This window comes from Crassostrea angulata, chromosome 6 (genome assembly GCF_025612915.1).
Source record: "Crassostrea angulata isolate pt1a10 chromosome 6, ASM2561291v2, whole genome shotgun sequence".
Taxonomy (NCBI): domain Eukaryota; kingdom Metazoa; phylum Mollusca; class Bivalvia; order Ostreida; family Ostreidae; genus Magallana; species Magallana angulata.
This window is the reverse complement of record NC_069116.1, coordinates 60,559,086-60,582,629: the sequence shown is the minus strand read 5'-3', so window position 1 is coordinate 60,582,629 and position 23,544 is coordinate 60,559,086. Positions and strand designations below refer to the sequence as shown.

The 23,544-nt window shown below is 36.2% G+C and overlaps 1 protein-coding gene across 1 annotated transcript; it reads right to left on the bottom strand.

The window, feature by feature from the left end:
* Positions 1-5,983: 5,983 nt before the first annotated feature.
* LOC128188679 (ryncolin-1-like) lies at positions 5,984-23,357 on the bottom strand. The gene is made up of 4 exons (XM_052859884.1): positions 22,763-23,357; positions 21,997-22,093; positions 7,286-7,448; positions 5,984-6,792 (listed from the first exon to the last, which is right to left on the bottom strand). The coding sequence occupies exons 1-4, from the start codon at positions 23,156-23,158 to the stop codon at positions 6,540-6,542; spliced, it is 909 nt and encodes a 302-aa protein (XP_052715844.1). The 5' UTR covers positions 23,159-23,357; the 3' UTR covers positions 5,984-6,539.
* Positions 23,358-23,544: the final 187 nt, after the last annotated feature.

Genomic DNA, 23,544 nt, shown 5'->3' with positions numbered 1-23,544 from the left:
TCACCAATAAAATTATGGACTTGTTTTTAGCTCATCTGAACTAAAAGCTCATGTGAGCTTTCTATCTGTAAACTTTTTACTTTTCAACATCTTTTCCAGAGCCAATTTCAACCAAACATGGCATAAAGCACCCTTAGGCAAGGATGTCTCAAAGTTGTGAAAACTAGGAGTCACACCTTTTTCAAGGGGAAATAATTAGGAATTATTGAAAAAAATTTGAGAAATTTTCAAAAATCTTCTCAAGAGCCATATGACCAGGAAAAACTAAAACTTATTTTTAGGCAATTACATTTAGTTTAAATCACATATAATGTATATTTATTTATCTCTCAGAAATACATGGTTTGTATGCTTTATCAGTTTCTGTATAAAGTTGCTGTCTGTAAATTCGTTTTCAGGACCACAATGTGAACTAGTTTTGAAAACTTATTGTGCTATCATGTATAAATAAAAGACATAATTAAGGTCTTCCGTTTCCAACGGAAGACCTTATTGTTTTCGTTCGGTTTCTTTTTCCCTATTATTATTATTTTTTTTTTCTTACAAATTTTGTGCACGCGATTTCTCAGAAACGGCTCGACTGATTTTCATGAAACTTTCAGATATGATAGATAGTGATCAAAACCTTATACGCTTTTAATTATATTGATGACGTCACTTCCGTTTTTGAGATATTGACGTTTTAGCGATTTTTAGAGGGGTGGCTTGTTACTCTAACTTCTCCGAAACTATAACAGATATTGAGTTCAAACTTTCATGGAATGGTAGACAAAAGATTGTAGATTTGCAATTTTATTTTCATTTTGAACTGGATTGAAAGGCGCCGAAGCTCGCCTGGACCCGAAAATTTAGTTTAAAAAATGTCGTATTTTTTTCTTGTTTTCTTTGTTAATCTCTTTTCTGAAAAATATTTTGTTAAAACATGTAATGTAAGAAAGGTTAATATTTACAGGACCTTTCATTTGATATCAAGAAAATGGGGCTGGCCCCTCAAATTAGGGGATCAAAGGGCTTTAAAGTCTTTTATCTGTAGCCCTATACTGAGAATTTTTTTGTGAAATGTTATAGAAGCAAATATGTTTATCTTACAGTAATGTATTTAAGTAATGTAATGATTTTATCATATGTTACGTAATTAAGGGTTTTGAAGGGCCAAAAGTCCAAAATTTTGATCCCCCATATCTCGGAAAGAAAAAATATTTTGTAATGCAATACAGAAGAGAAGTTGTTTCAAATGATGTTCTTAACAAAATGCAAACTTCAAAATTTCGTTAAACGGCCCCTAAAAGGAGTTAAGGGACCAGCCCCTAAAACCTTTTTTCTCATATATCTCCAAAACGGTAACGATATTTTAAACACTTGTTGAACAAAATTTGTGTAGAATTAAATGACCTTTTATTTGATACCAAGAAAAAGGGGCTGGCCCCTTAAATTAGGGGCCCAAAGGCCTCTAAAGTCTTTAATCTGTAGCCCTTTCCTGAGAGATATTTTGTGAAATGATGTAGAAGCAAATGTGTTTATTTTAAAGTTATGTATTCAAGCAATGTAATGATTTTATCATGTGTTACGTAATTAAGGGGTTTTAGGGGCCAAAAGTCAAAAGTTTTGATCACCCATATCTCAGAAAGGAAAAATATTTTGTAATGCAGTACAGAAGAAACGTTGTTCAAAATGATGTTCTCAACAAAATGCAACCGTCAAAATTTCGTTAAACGGCCCCTAAAAGGAGTTAAGGGACCGGTCCCTTAAACCTTCTTTCTCATATATCTCCAAAACGGTAACGATATTTTAAACACTTGTTGAACAAAATTTGTGTAGAATAAAATGACCTTTTATTTGATACCAAGAAAAAGGGGCTGGCCCCTTAAATTAGGGGACCGAAGGCCTCTAAAGTCTTTAATCTGTAGCCCTTTACTGAGGGATATTTTGTGAACGGTTATAGAAGCAAATATGTTTATCTTACAGTTATGTATCCAAGCAATGTAATGATTTTATCATGTGTTACATAATAAGGGTTTTTTAGGGGCCAAAATTATAGAATGTTGATCACAAATATCTCAGAAAGGAAATATATTTTGAAATGCAGTAAAGAAGAAAAGATACTCAGAAAGATGTACTTAATAAGATGCAATTTTCAAAATTTCGTTAAATGGCCCCTATAAGGAGTTAAGGGATCAGTCCCTTAAACGTTCTTTCCCATATATCTCAAGAACGGTAACGAATTTCTAAACAGTTGTTTAACAAAATGTGTTGAGATTCAATTGACCTTTTATTTGATATCAAAAAAGGGGCTGGCCCCTAAAATTAGGAAACTAAAGGGCTCTAGAATGTTTCATCTGTAGCTCTTTACTGAGGGATATATATGAAAGGCTATAGAAGCAAATATGTTTATCTTACAGTTCTGTATCCAAGTAATGTGATGATTTTTTCATGTGTTATGGAATAAGGATTTTTTAGGGGTCAAGGGTCCACAAACTATGACCAGCTATATCTCAAAAAGGAAAATGTTTTGAAATGCAGTGTAGAAGAAAAGATACTCAAAATGATGTACTTTACAAAATGCAACCTTCAAAATTTGGTTCAGCGGCTCCAATAAGGAGGTAAGGGACTGGCCCCTAAAAGTTTTTTTTCTCAGATATCTCAAGAACGGTGACGAATTTCTAAACCCTTGTTGAACAAAGCTCTTATCCCTGAAACAAAATAGTATCTGGCCCTTAGAATGTAGACCCCGTTTTTCTATTCTAAATCATGTTTAGCAAAATCAAGATCTAACATATATCTCAAATTCTAAAATCAGACGGAAGACCTCCTCGTTGCTCGCAACGAGATCGTGTCTAGTTATTATTATTATTTTTAAGTATCCTCATGTAGTGTAGATTCAAAGTTGGGAAAATCACGACCTTTGGGGCTATGGTGGTGCCACATTGTGGGGAAGGGGGGGGGGTCGACTTTTTGCATAGAAATACATAGAAGAAAACTAAAAAAATCTTTTCCCAAAAACTAATTTGCCAGGTAGTTTAAATTCAAAGTTGTGAAAAACATGATCCCCGGGGGTAGGGTGGGGGCACAATTGGGAGTTAAAATTTAAAAAAAAAAGAATATAATATAGAGAAAATCCTTTAAATATCTTATTCTCACCAAATAATTACCAGAAAAGCTGAAACTTGTGTGGATGCATCATCAGGTAGGGTAGATTTAAGTTGGGAAATTCATGACACTCCTACCAGTGGGGTCACAATAGGGATTCAAATGTTTACATAAGATTATATAGAGGGAATCTCTAAAAATCTTGTCAAAAACTAACATGCCAGGAAAGCTAAAATGTGTGTAGTAGCATCATGACGTAGTGCAGATTTAAAGGTTTGAAAAGCATGGCCCACAGGGATAGGATAGGGCCATAATGGGGGATCGAATTTTTACATAGGAATATCTACATGTAGTAATTCTTTAAAAATCTTCTCTGAAACTGGTCAGCCGGGAAAGCTGGAACTTGTATAAAAGCATTCTCAGGTAGGGTAGATTCTCAGGAAGGGTAGATTCTCAGGAAGGGTAGATTCAATGCTGTGAAAATAAAGACCCACGGCGAATGGTGAGGCCAAAATGGGGTTCAAATATTTACCTAGAAATATATAGAGTAAATCTTCTTAGGAACTAATCAGCCGGGAAAGTAGCTGCAATAATGTAGCCCTCTCCCGATTTTTTTTTTTTTTTTTTTGGGGGGGGGGGGGGGGAGAGGGCTACAACTCCATAGGATCTCCGTAATGGTGCAAGTGCGGGAGTGATTCACTCCCGCAACGATTTCGTCTCAAATCGTACATAAATGACAATAACATTTGCATTTCTTACCTGAACTCAAACATTGTAGATGTCTATGGCATAAATTAATCCAAAAATATCAAGTATAGTCTATATATCGGTTATTTTTCGTGTATGTCAACAACGAAAGTTGAATTTGTCCGCCATGTTTACTGACCTTGACCGGTTTTATTTTGGGACAGCCAATGAGAATTCAGGAGCGGATCTTGAACTGAATATAGGAATTCCCCTATTTTAAACATAATTAACGCGGTAAATATGAATTTTCCATTAAATACCATTTCCTTAATTGATGTTTTGGTGATATAACGAGGTAAGATCGATTATTTACACTGACATTCACGTTAACAAGCCCATCAAAACTCCAAGCGTACATCCCATAAAATCACGCGAGAACTGTCATGGCTGCTGAAAAAGACGACAGGTAAACATGCTGATGTGTTTTATCTGGTTTCGGTTTATATACGGTTAATTTGTTCAACCTGAATTAAAAAATCATTTTATCTAAAGGAAGTCAAATATAAAATCGATCTTTTAAGACCGAAGTCAGCCGCATTAAAAAATTAATTTTGCACCATTACGGAGATCCTGTGGAATTGTAGCCCTCTCCAGTAAACATCAGATATAAAAAAAATCGGAGCTGAGAGGGCTACATTATTGCAGCTACCGGGAAAGCTGAAACTTTGGGGAAGCATCTCCTTCTGAGAAAGCCAATTGTCTAGAAAAGCTGTAATTTACTGAAGGCAACCTCAGATAAAGTAGATTCAGATTCGTCGTTCAAATCAAAATCTTGAAGAGTAGGGTGGGGCCACATCGGGGATCCAGTTTTACTAAGAAAAACATTTAAATTATTTCTGAAAACTCAAGAGTTATTTTATATGTGTGGTTTTACTTATATGCAGGCATTTTGACATATTGTTGATTCTTCAAAATTGCTGAGACTCTGGACTCTGGACATTTCTTAGGCCTCACAGGAGGTTCAAAGTTTGATGTAGGTTTATAACCCATATATAAACAGTTGTTTAAGATTTTCTCGAGAACTACATTGCTCAATTTGTGATATGAAATGTAAAATCATCCTTTACAGGGGCGCAATGATAAACATAAAAGAAAGTTGATTTGATTATGTCTATTGTTGCTCAGGTGAGCGATGTGACCCATGGGCCTCTTTTTATGCCTTAATACCGTATTTTGCACTATTCTACATGTATTGTTGAGAAGCGAGTGAATTGTCCACTTTTCTACATGTATTGTTGAGAAGCGGGTGAATTGTCCACTTTTCTACATGTATTGTTGAGAAGTTAGTGAACTGTCCACTATTCTACATGTACTTGGACATCCTCATGTTTTATTTACTTTCGATCATGCGCTTATCAGGTCTGTCATAGTCATTCATATCTAGCTAACACCCTGTATGATTTTTTTTATAGACATTGAACTGCCTGAGAATCAAGGGATCCTTTTCTTAAGTAAATAAAAAGTGAATAGGTAATGACTCCTCAATAATAAAATGACTGAATGATCTCCCTTATCCTTCAACAATATATGGGTTTTTAAAAGAAAAATAAGATGTTGTGTATTATTGAAGAAAAGGGCCGGTTTTTTAATGTGGGGGGGGGGGGGGGGGGCTAGTAATGAACATCTCTGTTTCCGGAAAAAAAAATCCTGGATCCTCCATTGCATTTTGAATCCATTTTATCGCCTATTGCTATTGTTTGCCTGTATCATCTGAAATTCATTTGTTTGTGATATTTTTTTCAGGTCAACTATTGTACAAAACACGTTTTTTTTTATTAAAGTTAACTTAAAAGACCCATCTCTGTTCTGTTAAGCTTGGATGTTCGTATTCAAATTTTACATGTTTCATCATAGGAAAATCTGTAGATATAATTAATACTAATTATATTATACGATATATTAAGATTTTTTGTGAAACTCGGCCCCGAGTTAAATCTAAAGTGAGCATCTCAATATATCGTGAATACTTGCTAAGTGCTACATTATTATAACTAGTTACTGTATGTAAATATGATAAGAAATGTCAGCAAAATCTTACAATAGATTTCAACAAAATATTTAAATATTGTGTGGTATAAGTTTTGAAATAAACATAAACTATAGCAGACAACCATTCTGGTAATGAGTAGAGTAACTCAAACACACGAAGTAATATTAACAAACAGTTTATTACTGGACAAAGATTTATGCCAGAATACACGAAGAAGCAAATTACGGTTAAAGACATTGAACCTAAATTAAAAAAAATATGAAGGGGATTGTCGAATATGTATTATCAGATTCAACCTTAATATGGAAAACTGTCTATTTTATTTGTAATTGTTTGTACAAAAGTGATCTCTAATTTCAAATGAATATAAATACTCTGATTAGTGCTAAATTTGTTCGTAATTTTGCAAAAAAAAAAATCCGGTAACATTCAATATTAGAAGTGTCATCGTAATGTTCAATAATATATACAAACTAAACGAAATGATTCAAACATTTCTTTTACATCATGATAATTATAAATCAAAGCAAAATACAATTAATTTAAAATATATATATTTTTAAATAATAAACAGTATTTTAAATATTTACATATGGTGCAAAAGTATCTGACAGTCAATTGACAAACAAAAACATGCAGGTAAATAAAGTAAATACACAGAGAGAGAAAACTGCTACATTTGGCAACATAATGAGGATAAAGTTACATTTCGGTGTCAGGCTCGAGGACGGATCATCAGCTGTATTGATTTCAGAGATATATAGGAGTTTTTCCAGTGTTTCCATGTAATGTATGTATAACCAGTTTTCTCAGAGTCGGTGTACTCTCCATTAGGGTTGGCACGGTAACACTCATTGAACCACCATCCCGATCTGTACTTGGTGGCACAGTTAACGCCGCTGCTCCTGTCGTTATCCTGGTCCAGTGTAGTAAAGTTCATGTTGTTGCTGTAATCCAGGCTATCCCCTACAATCACATTGGTTGTACATCATTGTGTGAATTATTTCAATAGATAGAACAATCAATATGAATGGTATTAAAATACCTATACATAGATGTATACTAATATATCATATTGAAGTTTTCTTTAACAAACACTCTTCTCTAACACTTTGTATGATTTAAGAAAATAATCTCAATATCGAATCGAACCATAACTGATCATTGTCGTTATTATGACAGCTGTTATTGTTGTAATCCAGGCTAATCCCTACAGTTACACTGGTTATGATGAGTGATTTATGTCAATAGAATTATCAATTTAAAAAATATCATCATAAAACGTATAGATGGATCTCAAATGAAAATAGTTGTCATCAATAACTATACTTGACAATTTGAATTGCTAAAGAAAATGACTTATGAAAAATTACTTATCATGATTAATTGCCGATCGACTTATTTTGTTTTAATTTTACTTGGTCTGTCAAAGTGCAGAAAAGTATTAAAGTATACATTCCTGCATTCCCACTGTATCCAGTCACCTGTAGCTGATATTTACTGGCCTCGTCCCCGACAGAAAAACTAGAGTATACAGCATAGGCTTTCTCTCCATTAAATCTCTCCATGTCAACTCGGAGTTCCTGGGGCTTCAGTAATGTCAGTCTATGTAGCATGTCGTTTCCTTTAAAAAAAAAATCAATGTGTATTACATGATTTTTTTCATAGTTCCGTCGAACTTTAATCTCTCTACTAGTATATTTATTTAATCAGAAATCATGAGTCTTAATCTGCTCATGCGCAAAGGACAATTCTGCTAATGGACGGTACACCGACTCTGATAAATTTTTCCAAAAAGGGAGGAATTTCATGGTGAGGACTGTGTGAGGAAGTCCATGGTGAGGACTGTGTGAGGAAGTCCATGGTGAAAACTGTGTGAGGAAGTCCATGGTGAAGACTGTGTCAGAAAGTCCATGGTGAGGACTGTGTGAGGAAGTCCATGGTGGGGACTGTGTGAGAATGTCCATGGTGAGGACTGTGTGAGGAAGTGAAGACTATGTGAGGAAGTCCATGGTGAGGACTGTGTGAGGAAGTCCATGGTGAAGACTGTGTGAGGAAGTGAAGACTGTGTGAGGAAGTTCATGGTGAGGACTGTGTGAGGAAGTCCATGCTGAGGACTGTGTGAGGAAGTCCATGGTGAGGACTGTGTGAGGAAGTCCATGCTGAAGACTGTGTGAGGAAGTCCATGGTGAGGAAGTCCATGGTAAGACTGTATGATGAAGTACATGGTGAGGACTGTGTGAGAAAGTCCATGCTGAGGACTGTGTGAGGAAGTCCATGGTGAGGAAGTCTATGGTGAGGACTGTGTGAGGAAATCCATGGTGGGGACTGTATGAGGAAGTCCATGGTGAGGACTGTGTGAGGAATTCCATGGTGAGTACTGTGTGAGGAATTGAAGACTGTGAGGAAGTCCATGGTGAAGACTGTGTGAGGAAGTCCATGGTGGGGACTGTGTGAGGAAGTCCATGGTGAGGACTGTGTGAGGAAGTCCATTGTGAGGACTGTGTGAGGAAGTACCTGGTGAGTACTGTTTGAGGAAATGTAGACTGTGTGAGGAAGTCCATGGTTAGGACTGTGTGAGGAAGTCCATGGTGAGGACTGTGTAAGGAAGTCCAAGCTGAGGACTGTGTGAGAAAGTCCATATTGAGTAATGTGTTAGGAAGTCCATGCTGAGGACTGTGTGAGGAAGTCCATGCTGAGGACTGTGTCAGGATGTCCATGGTGGGGACTATGAGGAAGTCCATGCTGAGGACTGTGTGAGGAAGTGATGACTGTGTGAGAAAGTCCATGGTGAAGACTGTGTGAGGAAGACCATGCTGAGGAAGTCCATGGTGAAGACTGTGTGAGGAAGTGAAGACTGTGTGAGGAAGTCCATGATGAGGACTGTGTGAGGAAGTCCATGGTGAGGACTGTGTGAGGAAGTCCATGGTGAGGACTGTGTGAGGAAGTCCATGGTAAGGACTGTGTGAGTAAGTCCATGTTGAAGACTGTGTGAGGAAGTCCATGGTGAGGACTGTGTGAGGAAGTCCATGGTGAGGACTGTGTGAGGAAGTTCATGGTGGGGACTGTGTGAGAAAGTCCATGGTGAGGACTGTGTGAGGAAGTCCTTGCTGAAGACTGTGTTAGGAAGTCCATGGTGAGGACTGTGTGAGGAAGTCCATGGTGAAGACTATGTGAGGAAGTCCATGCTGAAGACTGTGTTAGGAAGTCCATGGTGAGGACTGTGTGAGGAAGTCCATGATGGGGACTGTTTGAGGAAGTCCATGGTGAGGACTGTGTGAGGAAGTCCATGGTGAGGACTGTGTGAGGAAATCCATGGTAAGTACTGTGTGAGGAAATGTAGACTGTGTGAGGAAGTCCATGATGGGGACTGTGTGAGGAAGTCCATGGTGAGGACTGTGTGAGGAAGTCCAAGCTGAGGACTGTGTGAGAAAGTCCATATTGAGTAATGTGTTAGGAAGTCCATGCTGAGGACTGTGTGAGGAAGTCCATGCTGAGGACTGTGTCAGGATGTCCATGGTGAGGACTATGAGGAAGTCCATGCTGAGGACTGTGTGAGGAAGTCCATGCTGAAGACTGTGTTAGGAAGTCCATGGTGAGGACTGTGTGAGGAAGTCCATGATGGGGACTGTTTGAGGAAGTCCATGGTGAGGACTGTGTGAGGAAGTCCATTCTGAGGACTGTGTGAGGAAGTCCATGGTGAGTACTGTGTGAGGAAATGTAGACTGTGTGAGGAAGTCCATGATGGGGACTGTGTGAGGAAGTCCATGGTGAGGACTGTGTGAGGAAGTCCAAGCTGAGGACTGTGTGAGAAAGTCCATATTGAGTAATGTGTTAGGAAGTCCATGCTGAGGACTGTGTGAGGAAGTCCATGCTGAGGACTGTGTCAGGATGTCCATGGTGAGGACTATGAGGAAGTCCATGCTGAGGACTGTGTGAGGAAGTGAAGACTGTGTGAGAAAGTCCATGGTGAAGACTGTGTGAGGAAGACCATGATGAGGAAGTCCATGGTGAAGACTGTGTGAGGAAGTGAAGACTGTGTGAGGAAGTCCATGATGAGGACTGTGTGAGGAAGTCCATGGTGAAGACTGTGTGAGGAAGTCTATGATGTGGACTGTGTGAGGAAGTCCATGGTGGGGACTGTGTGAGAAAGTCCATGGTGAGGACTGTGTGAGGAAGTCCATGCTGAAGACTGTGTTAGGAAGTCCATGGTGAGGACTGTGTGAGTAAGTCCATGGTGAAGACTATGTGAGGAAGTCCATGCTGAAGACTGTGTTAGGAAGTCCATGGTGAGGACTGTGTGAGGAAGTCCATGATGGGGACTGTTTGAGGAAGTCCATGGTGAGGACTGTGTGAGGAAGTCCATTCTGAGGACTGTGTGAGGAAGTCCATGGTGAGGACTGTGTGAGGAAATCCATGGTAAGTACTGTGTGAGGAAATGTAGACTGTGTGAGGAAGTCCATGATGGGGACTGTGTGAGGAAGTCCATGGTGAGGACTGTGTGAGGAAGTCCAAGCTGAGGACTGTGTGAGAAAGTCCATATTGAGTAATGTGTTAGGAAGTCCATGCTGAGGACTGTGTGAGGAAGTCCATGCTGAGGACTGTGTCAGGATGTCCATGGTGAGGACTATGAGGAAGTCCATGCTGAGGACTGTGTGAGGAAGTCCATGCTGAAGACTGTGTTAGGAAATCCATGGTGAGGACTGTGTGAGGAAGTCCATGATGGGGACTGTTTGAGGAAGTCCATGGTGAGGACTGTGTGAGGAAGTCCATTCTGAGGACTGTGTGAGGAAGTCCATGGTGAGGACTGTGTGAGGAAGTCCAAGCTGAGGACTGTGTGAGAAAGTCCATATTGAGTAATGTGTTAGGAAGTCCATGCTGAGGACTGTGTGAGGAAGTCCATGCTGAGGACTGTGTCAGGATGTCCATGGTGAGGACTATGAGGAAGTCCATGCTGAGGACTGTGTGAGGAAGTGAAGACTGTGTGAGAAAGTCCATGGTGAAGACTGTGTGAGGAAGACCATGATGAGGAAGTCCATGGTGAAAACTGTGTGAGGAAGTGAAGACTGTGTGAGGAAGTCCATGATGAGGACTGTGTGAGGAAGTCCATGGTGAAGACTGTGTGAGGAAGTCTATGATGTGGACTGTGTGAGGAAGTCCATGGTGGGGACTGTGTGAGAAAGTCCATGGTGAGGACTGTGTGAGGAAGTCCATGCTGAAGACTGTGTTAGGAAGTCCATGGTGAGGACTGTGTGAGGAAGTCCATGGTGAAGACTATGTGAGGAAGTCCATGCTGAAGACTGTGTTAGGAAGTCCATGGTGAGGACTGTGTGAGGAAGTCCATGATGGGGACTGTTTGAGGAAGTCAATGGTGAGGACTGTGTGAGGAAGTCCATTCTGAGGACTGTGTGAGGAGGTACATGGTGAGGACTGTGTGAGGAAATCCATGGTGAGGACTGTGTGAGTTTATTATGTTTTATATGTTTGGAGAGTTCGTACCTTACCTACCCCAGGCCCCTCCCATTAGATCCGTGCATGCTGCATATCTTTAAACATCCAGCTGATTACAATAATCGCTTAAGAAAGAAATTCATTGTCTAATGATAGCTACCGTATTACTTAATGTAATTGAAAATGTGTGTTTGCTAATTCTTGTCAAAATAATTTCGTTCATTCATTAATATTTACAGCTACCGAGTAGTACTTCATCTATGTTAAAATAAATATATATATAGTTACTTTCACTTGCAATACGGACTTAAAACAATGTCTTGTGAAATTTTTGAAAAGAAATATTATTTATTGAAAACAGAATAAAGTGAAGGTCAGCATGACAACCGTACATGTATGAATCCTGTCCGCATTTTATGCCCCGACATCGGCACTTACTTGTACTACACTCTTTAACACACATGTACATGTAACTTACAACATCTATGTTATATTAATTTACATATAGTTACCTTCACACACAAAACGGATTTAAACCAGTGTCCTTGATTTTTTTTCAACCGAAAGTGTTTCATTTGCTAATTAAACTATGGTCACCATAATAATTGAATGAATTCTGTCTGCATTGTATTATGTTCACACGCCGACAGCTTACTTTATATATTACAACTGGCAGTGCCTATATATAGTACCACAAATGCAATCGCACTGAATCCAGAAAGCATCAAAGCAGTGTCCTTAGGAGTTGGTCACGTGACACGGAGCAAGCTAGTCGCGCTATACTTCGCTCTGTGTTTTTTGACAATTTTCTCCAATTCGGGACATTTTCAGATGAAAGAAGTGTTTCTATTGGATTTCTTATGTGTTTCCAAAACAGTGAGTGTATGAATCCTGATGATTTTGGTTTTGTAAATAGTACTTTGTAAATAGTGTATTATATAGAGCTTATCTGTTTACCTGGTGATTAATTCTCACTCGCTTACCTGTGCTACTAGTGCTGACTGTAATAACGGTACTAATCAAATCATGACGGAAAGCGACGTTGAGGGTTTTAACTCACTCACGGTTGACAGGACATGTAAACCGTTATACCTCAAGAACAATGACTTGCGGTCAATTGGAGGGAAACAGTTTACTGATTATGATTTGATCGAACCAATCAAACGGGTCATTGGTGATGACCTGCTGTGTGTACAACTGGACAGAAATCTTTGGCGTGTTTATTTGAAAAACACAGAAAACAGAAATGAACTACTGGTGCAGGGAATAGAAATTAGTAATATCTCTTATCAGTTTTATGATACCAATCCATACACTTCCGGTGCCAAAACCGCTGACCAGAAAACACTGAAAATACGTGTATGCGGTCTTCCGTTGTCAGTAGCCGACACAGCAGTCCTTGAAATGCTTGAAAAACTAGGAGTTAAATTAGTGAGCAAGATCTTATACGAAAAAATACGACATCCTGAGACAAAAAGAATGACCAGCATTCTCAATGGCACTCGCTTTATGTTTGTTGAACCCTTGGCCGACGGTAAATATTTACCTAGAATTAACCATTGTGCAGGTGTTCAATGCAAAGTTTTTCATTATGGTCAACCTAAAAAAACAGAAAACTTGATCTGCACCAACTGCTGGAAAACTAACCACACCAGATCAAGATGCACATCCGAGACTTGTTGCAAAGTCTGTAAACAACCAGGACATACCCCTGGTGATAAAACATGTCCTCACTATGAACCACAGAAACTGTTAACCCCTTTCTGTGGAGAAGAGGACGTGTTGTCCAATTTTTTTCCATGTGAGCTGGATTTCTGTGGTATTAAACACAAGTCTGCTGAACACGCTTTTCAGTACACAAAAGCTGTGCGATGTGGGGACCTTGAATCCGCAAACATCATTAAAGACGCAACTGACGCACTCTCAGCCCTTCGACATGGAAAAAAAATAAAAACGAATGAACAATGGGAGTCGACCAAAACTGCGGTTATGGAAGAAATCCTTGAAAATAAGTGCGTCCAAGTACCAGTCTTCCAGGAAAAACTGCGGACCGCCAAACAATCCACAACCTTTGTTGAGGCGACATTTAACAACGAATGGGGGTCAGGTTTGGACCGTAAAGGGACTCAAAATACGAAACCAGAACACTGGCCTGGATCAAATACCCTTGGAGTTCTTTTGAAAAAAATCTCCAAAAAAGTTAGAAAACGAAAACTAAGCGACAGCGCAAACCGCAAGCAGAAACAAAACAACCGTGAACAATCACGACAGCGTAACATTGTGCAGATGTTGAAGGAACTCAGAACTGCATCCGACAGCGACGTCTCGGGATGCAACCCTGATTCTGAGAGCTCTGAGGAAGAGAAATAAACTGTTGCGGTCTTCCTTAAGTGACTTCAGCATATTAAAACTACCTAGACTGTATAATAGGTATGTTATCATATAATTATGTCATTATTACATAAACAAATGATTAATTGAACTTACCTATGCATAACTTAGATATTATATCTGTAAATGTCAGAGGGTTGAACTCATATGAAAAAAGAAATAAGTTTTATATATGGTTAGAACAGAATAGATTTGATGTAGTATTGTTGCAGGAAACTCATTTTATAGAAAAATATAAAGATAATTATGATTCCAGATGGAATGGTAACTGTATACATGCATTTTCTGACTCTCCATATAGTAGAGGAGTCTCTATTCTTTTTCGTAAAGAACTTAATGTAGATATCCTCAACGTGCATAAATCTGAAGATGCAAGAAAACTCTTAGTAAATGTAAAAATAGACGATACTTTAATTACGTTTATTAATGTATATGCACCGAACACGGAAAAAGCGAGAATAGAATTTTTTAATAGACTTAGGTCTTTTACTTCTAAGCATACAATTCTGGGGAGTAAAGTGTTTTTGTGTGGTGATTTTAATTGTAGTTTTGAAAAGAAAAATGATAAATCACAGAAACGCTTATCTGAAATCTTACATAAATTAGATCTTGTTGATATTTGGAAACATAAATATCCTGATAAAAATGGGTTTACGTGGTGCGATGCAGATAACTGCCCTAAGAACAGAATAGATTACATATTTGTTAGTAACGAAATTTTAGATTTGACGAAAAATATGATTATCAGACGCATTCCAGGTACACATAACAAAAACACGAGAATGAGCGACCATAGATATCTAAAAGCTTGTGTTGATCTTAACAAATTAGAACGGGGTTCTGGGTATTGGAAATTAAACATTTCTCACCTTGAACACGATGAATACAAAAAAGGAATTATTGATATATTTAAGGATTTAGATAAATCATTAGATTCAATCTCAAGATGGGAACTTTTTAAAGTAAAAATCCGAGACTTTTCAATAAATTACGCTAAACAATCAAAAAATAATATAAAACTAAAGATTAAGCTTACTGAAGATAAAATTGAAGAAATTGAAAATCTTCCAAGTGCCCTAATTAACATGAATGAAAAAAGAACTCTTGAAAAAGAATTAGATGATATGTACAATCAAATAGCAAAAGGTGCACAAATTAGGTCGAAAGCTCAGTGGATAGGACAAGGTGAAAGAAATACAAACTTTTTCCTCAGTATGGAAAAGAAAAATCAGATAAACAATACAATATATGAAATAAATAATGATAACGGGACGTTTTCTTCCAACTCTGAAATCTTGAACGAAATGTGTAATTTTTATGAAAAACTTTATAAAAGTACGTCAATCGAAGACAATAACATATCAAATTATTTAAATGATATACATTGCCCAACACTAGATGAAAATGAAAAACAAAATCTTGATACATTACCATCAATAGACGAATGTAAAGAAGCGGTTTTTAACATGAAAAATAACAAGTCTCCAGGTTTAGATGGAATACCATGCGAGTTTTATAAATGTTTTTGGAGTCATATTGGCCCCTTATTTTATGAAGTATTATTATCCGTATTTGATAATCAGGAAATGTCCTTTTCACAACGCCTATCCCTTATTACCCTTTTATTCAAGAAAGGAGATAAAACCGATTTAAAAAACTATAGACCGTTAAGTTTGACAAATACAGATTATAAAATTATTGCCTTCATATTTGCAAGACGATTACAAAAAGTTATTGATAAATTAATTAGTAAAGAGCAATCAGCATACATCAAAGGGCGATTTATTGGAATAAATGCTAGAGTTGTCTTAGATATTTATGAATATTGCATGGAACATGCAAATGATGGTATTCTTTTATTTATAGATTTTGAAAAAGCGTTCGATTCGGTGGAATGGAATTTCTTATTTCACGTTCTTAAAAAATTTAATTTTGGGGATAATTTTATTACCTGGGTAAACATTTTGTACACAAATCCAATCTTTAGAATTAAAAATAATGGTTGGGTTTCGAAAACTTGCTCGATGTCTAGAGGAATAAGACAGGGTTGTCCTATTTCAGCTTTGTTGTATTTATTCGTAGCAGAAGTATTATCTTTGAAACTAAAAAACAATAATCAAATTAAAGGCATTCAACTTAATAACTCATCCATAGAAATAAAAAATTTACAACATGCAGATGATGTAACTCTAGCTTTGAGAAATATAAAGTCACTAGAAAAGGCAATCGAAACTGTTGACAATTTTTGCAATCATGCTGGATCAAAAATTAATAAGAAAAAAACGCAGTGCATACTTTTAGGGAATCTCAAAGACAGGTACACAGAAGTTTGTGATATTAGTGTTACCAACAATGCTGTTCGTTGTTTAGGTATCTTTATTGGTCATAACAAAGAACAATGTTATAATTTTAATTGGTTAAAAATCTATGAAGATATGGAGAAATTATTTGAATCATGGAAGAAAAGAAAGTTAACGATTTTTGGAAAAACATGTGTTGTTAACTCCTTAGCCGTATCAAAATTAATATATGTTGGTTCAATCTTACCTATTCCAGAAAACGATTTAATGAAAAAAATGAAAAATAGTATTTTTAACTTTATATGGAATAAACGTGATAGAATTAAGAGAGAAACAGTAATAGGAAAACAAGGAAATGGTGGTTTGGGTTTAGTAGATATAGAGCTAAAACTAAAGGCTATTAAGGCATCATGGGTTAAACGATTGATTGATGAATCCAATGTCATTAATAACATTGTAAACAGCTACTTGAATGTAATGAACATAGATTTGAATTATATGCTCACACTGTCTGAAACAAAAACCGAAAATTTTACAATAATATCTAAATTGCCCATTTTTTTATAAAGAAATATTTAGTTACTTTAATGAATGTAAAAAGACAATGGATGTATCTAATTTATCAGACATCAAGTTTGCACGGCAGCCATTGTGGAATAACAATTTGTTTCAATACAAGGGCAAAACATTATGTTTTCAGAATTGGATAGCGAGTAATATTTTGTATGTAAAAGATGTATTTAATGAAAATGGTGTGTTTAAATCATTACAGGAATTTTCAGATATTCTGTCAAATAAATCCAATTGGTTGTGTGAATATAATATAATTCGAAATGTAATTAAGAACAAGAGTATTTTGTTTGATATGAAATGCTGTGTTTTTACTAGAACAGACTTTGTAAATACATTCAATTTTCATAACGGTGTTCATTGTATCATAGAGAAAAAATGTAATTTTTACTACGAAAATATGTTGTCAAGAAAGTTTAAACCTCCTTGCCATCAATCTTATTTAAGCAGAAATTATTGTGTAAATAAAGAGTATTGGCCAAGCATCTATGCAAATAAGATAAAGAACATATATGACAAGCGTTTAAGTGAATTCAATTACAACCTGCTTAACAATATCTTATGTACCAATTCTTTTTTGCAAAAATGTAAAATAAGACAAAATGCAAAATGTGACTATTGTGACATCTCAAATGAAGATATTAAACATCTTATTTTTGATTGTGATAATGTCAAACAGATATGGCATAATTTGAACAATGCTTTAAATTTTACTGTTAAATGGAAACATGTTGTAATTGGTTTTTATGTTGAAACTAACCCAAAAGTATTGTTTTATAATACAATTATATCTTATATAGCTTTTAAGATATACAAATTCAAAATGGGATGTAGAATAAAAAACGAGTGTCAAGATAGTTTAGAATTAAAACAATTTGTTAAAAATTCTTTATTTAAGGATATGGAAATCATGCTAGATTTTTCAAACCTGAATTTGTTTAAAAATATGGTAAAGCGTTTGACAAACCTGTTATAAATTACTTTTGTTCTGTTATTCTCATTATTATTATAATGATGCCAATTTTCCTAATACCCGGGATATCTGGCTTTTGTAAATGGGTATTGTTGTTGAAGTGAAATAAAGCATAATTAAAAAAAAAAAAAAAAAAAAAAAAAAAAAAAAAGCAGTGTCCTTATTTCGCATTAAGGTTTTACTTAGTGTATTGAGAAATAATTTGAAGGTAAACAGTTTTGTATAAGGGTGAGAGTGGAGGACAGAATGTCAAATGGTATGGTATTAATACGCATGGAACGTTATTTTTTTCAGCACATTGATCGCTAACAATTGATCTGCAACCTACATATTATAGTCTCTCCCAATTTTAAGTTATTGCTTCCATCACTTTTTGATGATTTTTAATAAAAATACACATGCATGTGAAAGAAATACAGTTGAAATCGAAAAAAGCAATATATCCAAGATATCTTCATTGAACAATTATCATTTTCACTCATTAAAAGTTCACGAACGAAAACTAATTTCTTACGGAAATGTTTACATCTTTTCTCCATTCGTGAACAATTATCATTTTTCACTCAGAACGAAAACAAATTTCTTACGGAAATGTTTACATCTTTTCTCCATTCGAAAGTACTCAGGATACCTCGCGCAATTTTTCAACCTTAATAATAGCTGATGCTATGCAAATTCCCGACCCATAGACTTTCTAATTTTGGATGAGTATTGAAACCTGAAGCGGTAGAGGGGGCGTTTCAAAACAGATAATCTGGACATTTTTAAGCGCTAAGCGCATGCGCTAGCGCTTATTAGGGATGCACCAAATCTCATGATCTTTTCATAAGCGCCACCTAGTGATCATACTGACCGACAATCGAATTCTTAAAATAGCAAGATCATGGTATCCAACTAAACATGCCAGTTCAGTTCATTTCTTCGCTCAAAACCTTTTCAAACATATGGTACATGAGGACAAAAAAAACACATTATAATATACATATAACATGGTCAGAGGTAAACATATATAAATATAAGGGTTATAGAGCTAGGAAAAGTTATATAAAATGAACCTCATGGAGGACAGCCTACCTCGTATATCTTTGTAATAATTATACACAATTATACGTTTTGTGTTACAGAGAGGACAAAATCTTTCATTTAAAGGGATACCCTCTTATCTTCCCAGTTCAACTGGTAGATGATGATTTGAAGTACGAAAATTTACCAAAAATTTTTTTCTGAATTTCTGGGGTAAAATATCTAAATATTTTTTTTTTTGCCACGAGACATTCCATGCTGCTATTATCATGATTATGAGATGCATGTTGGGTGACCGCTGTGCTATTAAAAAAAACATGGCCAGTGGTGCGGATCTCGGAGTGTCAAAGCATGCGATCAGAGATATTCCCTTGTCTTGTTGCTATACCAAAAGTTTACATTGAAAAAATTTGAGACCCTCAAAGGCCGACAAATTTATCAACTTGATGTTTTTAAAAGTATTTGTCGTGTAACTTTTATATTTTGATTTATGTCGTGATTTTCTCGTGCAATTTGTCGATATTAAATTCAATTACATTTAGTCAAATTTTACGGTCTCAATTGATGAAAAGGTACGGTTAGTCTTGTTTTCACTCACTGAGTAAGTGTATTAAAAACTTGCCGTACACTATATATATCAACAAGGTTAGCATTTAAAAAAGGAAATAAAGTCAGCCAGCGGAAAATTAATTTTAGAGCAAAAGTGAATATACAACCTATAAAAATTCAAGATATATAATGTATAGAACAATAATATGATGCGGGTGTACATTGAGTTTGCACGCTTTACTTTTATAACTGTAAGGTAGGAGACAGCCGTGCAGCGTTACAGTGTATGACTGTGCATCAACTTAAGTTATTTATAATTAGACTTTTAAAATTGTAAAGATCGCTCTATGAATTTTAAACCACATATCCTCTCAAATTCGAGAAATGTACATATGCGGACTCCGGAACCCAAGGACAGCCAGTTCCATAACTTCGAATTTCTTAAATTGAACGAGGACTGTCTAATTCCTTCCCAGAATTCCAATGTACACAAGCGCAATCGAATTTTCATCCCAACTTAATTAGTAAGTCCGTGGGCTGTCTAATCAGTTAACATACATGTAAATTAAAAACTACTCTCTTCAAATTGATTGAAATGGTATGGTCAGGATCTCATACATATGATACATTTTTGTGAAACTGTTTTTTCTTTCTGTATAATTATGATTTAAAAATATTAACAATTAACAATGATTTGAAAAAAAAAGTAGCTTTGAGGCTGGCTTAGCGCTTTCCAGTACTTTGAGTACTTTGATTTATATTAGTGGATAAACGTAGTTTGAGCACAAAGGTACATTTATGATTATCGAAGGAAGCTCGGGACAGAGTATAGTATACACACGGAGGCTAAATACATGCAGCAGTCCGACCTCCGAATATTGGCATATGGTCCTTGTAATTACAATTGGTCGGTAGTTACAAATTGTTTTTAAACTGTTCGCATTGATCACTTCTTTCAAACGCGCAATTTTTACTCGAAAAGGGGAATAAAAAGGTTGGACAATTGCAATCTTTTACCTTTTTTCTTTTGCCGGATCATATATATTCACATATATCACGAGATTGTCGATTACTACCAGTGCACTTCTGTGTATGTTTACGTAAATTTACATGAGCGTTTTTCACACGGCAACCCTTCACCGAACAGGTAAGTCATATCCATTGCATACGCAGTTACTGTTTCCACCACGCAGATTCCAAGTTCTGGGTTTTTCCCCGTTTACCCACTTTAATGGTCCGTTTGAGAGATGGCTTAGTTCTTGTGAATAACACGACGCATGCAACGCCTTAAAGGACTAGTTACTGTAGCATAAACATCGCCCTGGTTACTAGTATTGTCTTCTCTAGGAAAAGCAGGCCTGTTTATAATGCATATACCATCATGCGTAATCCTCACTTAACCATGCAACCTCTCTATTCGGCACTTGAATCTGTACTAAGATATTGTTTCTCGAAAACGCAGTTTATACTATATTTGATGAAACGCAAAACGATAGATTTTATGATGTTGACACTTGTACAAATATATATATTATCGAAATCATTTTTGACAGTCCACTGACATATGAAAACACTTTGACCTAGTCTGATCAATTGAAAAATAAAGATGTTTTCCTGTTTAAAATATTATTGAGTTCTTTTCTTTCCACATGCCTTTTGGGTACGAATTGAGTGAATTACAATAATGGAACCGGAAACGGCAAGATAGTTACGAAAAAAGAGTGAGGGTGCAGTATATAAAAATAATTCATAAATCAAACGTGCACATATTCCGGATCATTTGAGATTGAGTTTAATTAACCCGGGCACTTTTTTCGATCGGGAGACTGAGGAGAGACTTCATGCACAAAGGAATAAGTCAGTGTGCAACACAGAGGCCCAATTTTGTTCTGTAGCGGTTCTTCCAAATCTTCTCGGACTCTCACTTATTTAATTTTTTATATGTAGTTTTAAGAAAATTGTTTGCTGCGAGAAAAATTGGGCAGGCCCCCCTCCCACTGATGCTAAATGCCTGACATTTGCACATGCACAGTTGCCAAAAAAATCTAGTATGGAACAGGGGATCTGGTTTATATCAAGTAAACTGACTATGTGAGTTTCCTATGAATAGGAAGAGTCCGGACCTTACTGATCCGTAACCCCCTCCTCTTAGTTCTGTACAAATAAAATCGATCATTGAGCATGTTAGAATGATCGCTTATAAAAACGAAAACATGTATCATTTAAAGAAAACGGTCACCTGGAAAAAAATCAAAATGATGTTGACGGCCGGTAGTTATAAATTTAGCGTTTGGTGAAGAAGCATGTTAATGAAAATTGTGATTGAAAGTTATTATGGTTAGAACGGGCCCTAGATTCGCTTCTTGGTTTACTATTGATACCGGACTCGCTTTCCTTTTTCGTTCATGGCCCGCCTGAGGTTCGCTCGGGGTCCGCCCTTGTGGAACCAATCAAAATCCGGGAGGACACACAAAAGCGAGAACGGGTTTAGCCAATAGGTCCGCTATCTTTTATATCTTGTGTCAGTTGGTACACTAACGGTAAACATAACGACACTTTTTACATTTCCCCCATCGTCGTCATTGAAACTTCTACATTCATATTTTGGGGTCAGTATAAATTTACGTCATAAAATGTTTGTACAATTACGAACATCTTTTATAAAATCAAAACCAACACGTCACCTAATCAACTGTATTTTCATACAGCATATTGGTCTTTCCAATGTATTCATACACAGATGGTCACCAAAACGCCGTAATGTGGTAACACTTTGAGCTTGCTGTAATGTCTATGTAATTTCGTATTTTTTTTCATTATAATGTACCTTAAAAACAGCATGTATGAGTGATGTGTGTATGAGAGAGAGAGAGAGAGAGAGAGAGAGAGAGAGAGAGAGAGAGAGAATAAAATACCTATCCAATACTCGTGATCAGCATATCCAAACCCGTTCTTGTATTCCGTCCAGTTACGGTAAAAGTCCACCGATCCATTCACTCTCCGCTGAATCACCTGCCGAATTAAGACAACATCAATTAAGATATCCGATCTTTAAAAGCCATATTTTCAATGGATCTGGATGCATGACAGATATGTATGGGCTCAATACTCAGTATATTTGGACATAATTTTCATTGTTAAGTATCAATATGTAAAAGCAGAATGTGTCCTAATAAATGGCATTTTCCTTTTCTTGAAGAGCTTTCCCCTTAGCTTTTAATCTATAAAAAATTATTTTTAACAACATTATTTAAACGGTATAAAATTTATTTTAATTAGTTTATGTACAGTAACTTCTAATGATGAAAAACATTTTCCACTGAAGCATTTATTGATATTTAGTATTTAATTATTTTATTTAAAAAATTTGCTTGTCCCCATAGATTTTAATACAATCTTCATTAATTATTACTGCTTAATTAATAACATTTTTGAAAATTTCTCTCTGTAAATCTTTTTCTACTCTAAAATGCTTCTAATCAATATCAGAGTATTTAATACGCGATAGATATTCAAGGTTAGAAAAATTAAATCCTAATTTGGATCGAAAACCTTAAAATATTTGTGTGCATAAACAATGTCGGCATTAACGAACCGACTTAAATGAATTCATTTACGAAAAAAGCTATTTCTTTTCTCAAAAAAAAAAAAGAGAGAGAGAGAGAGAGAGAGAGAGATTACCGTCCATCCTCCGTTCTCAGTGGTCATATCACAATACACAGCCTTTGAATCAATAATATTATACACACCATCCCTCCCTCTGGTATGTGGATAAATGTTCAAAATGTCAGCACAGTTTGTTATAGTTTTGTTCACCAGAAAATCAGCTTTAGAATTTAAAGACTCCATTTCCTGCTTTAGGTGTCGCTGCTCGGTCTGAGTTGTTGTAATAAGATCACTGATTTTTTTCGTTACCATCTTTTCAATACCTTGACTAAATTGCTGAAGCCCCGTTCTCATGCATTGTAAGGCCAAGTCTGCTGACCTCTGTCTGTCTCCAATATCGTCAAACAACACCTGTCCATTAAGTGATACAAGCAATGAAGTCAAAATCAGAATTCCAAACAGTCTTCCCATCGCAGAGTTATCAGTAAGATCGGCTTACGATGCTGTGAAACCGATATCAAGTCATAAAACCGTAAGGTGTTGTTAAAACATTAATGTTAGCGTGGTAGTTGTTTCAATATGTTCGGAAGAGATCCAACTAGATCTAACTAAGTGAGCGCGTGTCACTGAAGCTACACTGGCAGACCACCCTTTATATCTGACAAGGTTTATCTTGATTATATTTCATATTTCGTCCGGATATCTAATTTCGATGCAAAATTCATCTTGAGTATCACTAAAGGTCAATTGACAAGGAAGTACAAACACTCTCAAACAGTCGATTAGAGCTCTAGGAAATGTTGACAAACTCGGGGTTTTAGAGGATGAACTTATATCGATTTCGTCCTTTTGACTTA